Source organism: Drosophila albomicans, chromosome 3, assembly GCF_009650485.2.
Source record: "Drosophila albomicans strain 15112-1751.03 chromosome 3, ASM965048v2, whole genome shotgun sequence".
NCBI classification, from domain to species: domain Eukaryota; kingdom Metazoa; phylum Arthropoda; class Insecta; order Diptera; family Drosophilidae; genus Drosophila; species Drosophila albomicans.
The window spans coordinates 33,751,315-33,757,072 of NC_047629.2; the positions used below are offsets into that span (position 1 = coordinate 33,751,315).

The following is a 5,758-nucleotide window of genomic DNA, read 5'->3' on the forward strand; positions in this document are numbered from 1 at the left end:
ATGGCAATGAGCTTTGGTTTTCATTTACAATCTTTTACCCTTGCAAAGTTGGATTTGATATATAATCGATTACCTCTAATAGAGCAGCTCATTAACAAGACCTTCAATAACAACCTGTAGATACTCAATTAGTGCCATTAGCACACAATTGCAATTGTTATAGACGTCACCGGCAATTGACATACTTGCCTCAAGAGGCAGCTCACATCATGAAAGACTCGCTATAAGTGCGTTATCCTTTGAGGATGACTGCATCCTAACCTTGACCCAAATCCTGAGCACCCAGCTCTGATGAACCGAAGAGTAGCAACAAAGGGATTACTTCTTTAGTCCCTAGTTCAGGTTCTGTTGCAGTGACAAGACGGCATGTTGCAACATATGCAACAGTTGCAACAGTTTTGCAATTGACGCACGACCTTGAGCTGGTTTATCCTGGCCACTTCAGTCCTGGCTGTGTGTAGATGAAGCAGCTGTTGCCTAGGGGCAAGTCGGGCAGCCATAGAGAAAACATTTGAGTTGCTCAGTTGTGCTTAAAGCAACTGTAAAGGCAACGACAACTGTAACGTGCCACACAGTTGAGTTGTGGCTGCAACAGAGTAGAAGCTGAAATTGCTTCCACTTAATAAAGCACACTAATGATGACCGCAGGACGAAATGGAATGCACTTGAGCACGTAGCAGGGCAACATGAAACCACTTCAATTCGTTTGTTTGCCCTATTATCATTATCCAAGTACGAGAAAGGTACTCTAATTTATTTTTAATAATGTTGTTGCTCCGTTTTTTATTTGTTGCTCTCAAGTATGGCTTTTTTTTGTTAATATAGTATACGATTTACTTGGAGAAATTGATTTGCCAGTCTTCTAGTTTTGTGTACTTTCAATTATATTTCACATTTTTTCGTAAAGCCTTTGAAGATGCTCCACTCTCTAACTAAACTAGAAACAAATATTTGCTCAGGCTTGGAAATATTTTGTAAAATATGACTGCTTTCAAGTCCAATCACTTTATGCACTCACATGTGTAGTGCATGGCCATAAAACAAGTCGATGATTGTAGGAAAAAATCTAAACTGTTTATTTACGGGTCACTTTACCCCCAGCTGCGTACACACACACACACACACACACATGCACTTAAGGTCTGCTTTCACCACTTTCACTGCTAAAAAAAAAAGGGTTGCCATCGTACTCAACTTGTATCGGGTATCATCATGTGTGCAAAATGCAAACAAAAGTGCAAATTCTCGGGGGAACATTTGATTGAATTCAGACAGTTAACCGCCTCTAATGCGCATTTCTTGATTTCTTTCTTTTTGGTAGGCTTCTTCTACTTCTCCTTCTTTATAATCCCCTTTCGCTTATCTGTTGGAAAATATCAAATTTTTTAAAATCATCTTGAGGCAGTTGATTTAACAAATGCTATTTGTTTTTGCCATCTATGATTGATATTATTACGAGCATTGATAGATATTGCCATTGATTGATGGAGTTTAAAATCTCTAGCTCCCACTTTCTCTTGGGTTTTATAAAATTAAAAAAGCAGCTTAACTGCCCCGCAAAATACCTTGTACTCGTATTTGCATTACATAAAGAGTATTACACTGAAACGGCACTCATTCTGCCCGCAGGCCTTTTTATTTATTTACTCTCTGTTTTTTTTTTTTTTTTTTTTTTTGATCAGACGCCACGCGACATTTTTCCGCATCGATTGAATAGCGTGAATATTGGGAGTGGATGTATCTGAGTATTGGCTGGAAGTAGCCTTTGTCTGGCAACTGGCTTTGATCTGTCCCATCTACTTATAGCACGCTGCTATTTGAATACCATCGAGTAGAGATAGAACTACATCGTCATTATGGTATGAATGACTGGGTAAATTATTAGTATTGATGATGATGGTAAGACTACATAAAGGATATTGTATGATTATTAACCAATCAAGGAATGCAATCATTTTGGAATTTACAATATTATTAACAGAAGGCTTACAAATCTTACTTCTTCTATAAGAATAGGTTATTTTATATTACATATTGTAGTGCTAAAAATATGAATATATATTTCATTTCTGATAGGTAACATTGTCATTGAAATAAGAACAAAACCCTCACAGTATTTTTTAGCTCACTACTATGAGCTTCAATCAATCAAGAACGTTCAATTAGCTGACATTCTGAAAAAATATAAATTCATCAATAGCAGAAGGCAAGTGCTATTCCCTACTTTATTAATCTAGTTTTTTAGCTACATATAATATGAATATTCAATAAAAGAATAAATACATTTAACAATATAATGATGAATTTATTGCATTACTCGTATAAACAAAATAAATGAATTTAAAAAATTGTCTTCGACTTTGTGCGAAATTAAGACTCAATTATTGTGAAAAGCAAAACTGACTTTCTATCAAGATTGTGCCATAATGATTGGTTGTCTCAATATCAGAACACCGATTATCTTCTCTACAATTTAAATCAACAAAATTCTCTAAATTTTCCCACCCAAAGATATAAAATTCATTGCTTTTTTGTATCAATTAAGTTATGTTTTTATTACGAATTTATAATATTTATTTTATGCTTAACATTAAGTTATAATTATCATTACAATTACAATTATAAAGCCAACCAAATTGGCTGCTTTTTTTTGTGTTGCTCTGTAAAGTTTTGCTATTGTTGTCTTGTACTATGTTCATGCTCGTGACACGAAAATGATCTTTTGCTTGTCATTTGGACTCTTCGGTTCACATCGATTGCTTAGGAATATTGCCTATGAGAATGGGCCTAAAAATCAAATTGACACAAATACACGAACATCAACTTACATTTAACAGCAAAATAATTATACAAAAATATATAGTACATATATTTAATAGTTATTTTTTCTTGTTGTTGTTGTATATATAAATATATTTTCATAACTATTCGCTACGTAAGAAGCCAACTACCTAAAAATGGAAATCGATGCGATTTGTGTTTCGTCGTCGAATTTGTAAATAGACACCAAGAGAGTTTTGTAAAAGTTGTTTTTTTTTTCGTTTTTTGTTTTTTCGATTTATAAACTTAAACTAATTAGAATTATTAGTACTATTTAGTAGAAAAGTGTGGACTTAAAATTAGAATCGTATCTGTATGAAAACTAGCTGCTGCTTGCACTGGGCCGACCATCATGAAAGAACTAATCTTAACTTAATTCAATTCATTTCGAATTTACATCGTAATTCAAGTGTTTAAATAACTTTACCAAAATATGCACTTAAAATATTTTTAGCAAAATTATTTATCACATTTGCGCTTATCCAAACTTTTTTCAATTTTTTTAATTTTTTGTTTTTTAATCACGACAAATTATGAAAATCAGATCAGAAGTAAATGTTAAAATTTCGAAAAATAATAGCTGCATTTCCTTGGGTGGGCTTTCCTTTGGAAAATGTATTCACATCGATTGCAAAATACTGTCTCTCATTTTCTCTCCCCCTAAACTCGTTCCTTTCAGGGCACGCTAGTTCTCACCAACGAAAAGTAATCACAAGTTGCGCTTAGGAGCCGTCAGTCCTCCAAGTCGGAGGGCCTTTGAATTTGTAGTTGTTGTTGTTGTTGTCGGTTGGTTGGAGATGGGATTTTACTGCGCCTGCGGCTGAATCTGCACAGTGGCTGTCAGCTTGGCAGATTTTCCCTTCTGTTGCTGCAGGTAGAACTGCTTGAGCACCTTGCACATGGCCAAAGCAAGCATTTTCCAGGCCAGCAGTTGCTCCTCCGTGCTAGGCGCCGTCTCGTCTTCGGTTGAGGTTGCTTGACTGTGACTTGTTGCTGTTGCTGCTGAAGTTGGCGCCTCGTAATCCACCTGGTCGTAGCCTACATCACTGCTGAAAGCAGGACCATCCACTTGATCTCCATCGCCGTCGGTAATGTGGCTGGACTCTAAGCTGGCAGCCGTCGCGGCAACGGGCTCGTCTTCGTAGAAGGGAATCGCCATGACCAAGTCACAAATATTACGTCAAATTGCACGGAACTTCCTTGTTGTTTGCTTTTCACTACAGACTGTGATGTGTTGCGTGATTTTGCTTTGTTACGCACTCGTTGCGAGCTGTCGTTCTACTGACTCGCACGGCGCCGCAGCAGGCGTATTTATACCCGGGAAATGCCCGCTGACAACAGTCGTGACAGCAACAAGCGAACACAAAAGGGCAGACAACCCAACCACCACCACCAGCCCTAACCCAATGCCAATCGTCCACCCCCCCAAAACAAATGAAAATATACAGCTCATTTGAGAGCGCACACTTCCGTAACGTCGCTCTCTCGCTCTCAGTTTCGTGCGCTCTCTCTCTGTCTCTCTTTGTTGTCACTCTCTCAACCCCCAACCTCTGACTTGGCACTGTGCCGTAATGTCAGCTACTTTCTGACCTCTCGACTCTGCATCATCACGTGCTGTAAACGTTTCCCTGAGAGAACGAAAGAGAAAGAGAGAGAGCGAGAGCGTAAGTTTTGTCTTTGCTTCACACTTGTGGCATCTTACGTTACGTACCGCTACGTAAGTGCTTACGTTAAACGTAACTCAACTTCCCCTGTTTACTGGCAATTGTGGCGGGGTAGTTTATATTTTCGATATTCGAATTTTCGAACTCCGCTTTTGCTCTGCGGCATTTGCTTTGCCTTGTACGTGTCCTTGACCAAATTCCTTGGCATTGTGCTTATTGCTTGACTATGCCCACTATTTGACTTTTCTGACTACGTGTGTGTTTTTGCCTCTTTTATTAACTTGATTTTATGTGTAACAAAGCAACCTGTGGATGGTATAGTTAAGAATGGAATAGTGAAGTTTGATAGAACTAATTATATTGTCTTAAAAGCAAGGATCGTGATGAAATTGAATATATTTATATTTTCTCCTAAAGAAACAAACTTTAAACAAATAAACATATTCTCTTAGTTATATATTTACTTATTTAGCAAGGATCGATATACTATATAATTGTGTCTTCTTTTAAAAGAACAAAACTTAAACAAATAAATATAAATAAATATTCTTTCAATTATATATTTTTTTGTTTATATTATTTCTTATGTATATTTAATAAAGAAACAAAACTTTTACAAATCAGATTTATACATTTATTCTTTCCATAGCTGCTCCAACTCGACTTCTTCATCTTGAGTCGCTGACTGCATTCAATTTCGAGTTTAACATATTTTTACAACCTCCGAACAATGCTGTAGTTGTTTCCACATGCCACGAATATTCTTTTTATGATGCAGCAGGAAATGTGCAGTACACGAGCTGCTCCCTAACCAAATCAATTTCACAAATCAACATAATCAACTTCTCGCCGTAAGACCACACATAATGCACTCGCCAAAAAGTTCTTTTCTCAGCGCACCTAAAAAAAAAAAGAAGTGCTATAAAAAAATGTAAAAACTTTTTTATAGTTGCTGCATCAAAAATGTAAAATAAAATGCGGTGAAATGGCAAACAAAAAAAAGCTAACAAAAAACAAATATCAAGAGGAAAGAAAAACTCTAAAGGTACAACAAAAGAAAATGATTGCAGAGGTCGGCCAACAAAGGGCAGTCAGCTGTTCATGTCCTTCTGTAATGACATCATACTTGTATGATGATGGTCTAGCGCCAACCTCAAAATCAAAACCCATGATCTAATTTTTGTGCAGATTTCAGTTGCAGTTGCATTGTCTATGACATCTGGTATCACTTACCTGAGTGGCCCTAAGGAAGGTCCTGGAGATAGAGACAGAGA

The 5,758-nt window shown here is 36.8% G+C and overlaps 1 protein-coding gene across 1 annotated transcript; it reads right to left on the minus strand.

Moving 5' to 3' along the window:
* Positions 1–2,540: 2,540 nt before the first annotated feature.
* On the minus strand, positions 2,541–4,090 carry LOC117569154 (uncharacterized). Its single transcript, XM_034250214.2, has one exon. The coding sequence runs from the start codon at positions 3,977–3,979 to the stop codon at positions 3,626–3,628; it is 354 nt and encodes a 117-aa protein (XP_034106105.1). The 5' UTR covers positions 3,980–4,090; the 3' UTR covers positions 2,541–3,625.
* Positions 4,091–5,758: the final 1,668 nt, after the last annotated feature.

What these genes read in the sequence shown, in the direction of transcription:
- LOC117569154 (XM_034250214.2), bottom strand. Translation starts at nt 3,979, where the DNA reads ATGGCGATTCCCTTCTACGAAGACGAGCCCGTTGCCGCGACGGCTGCC.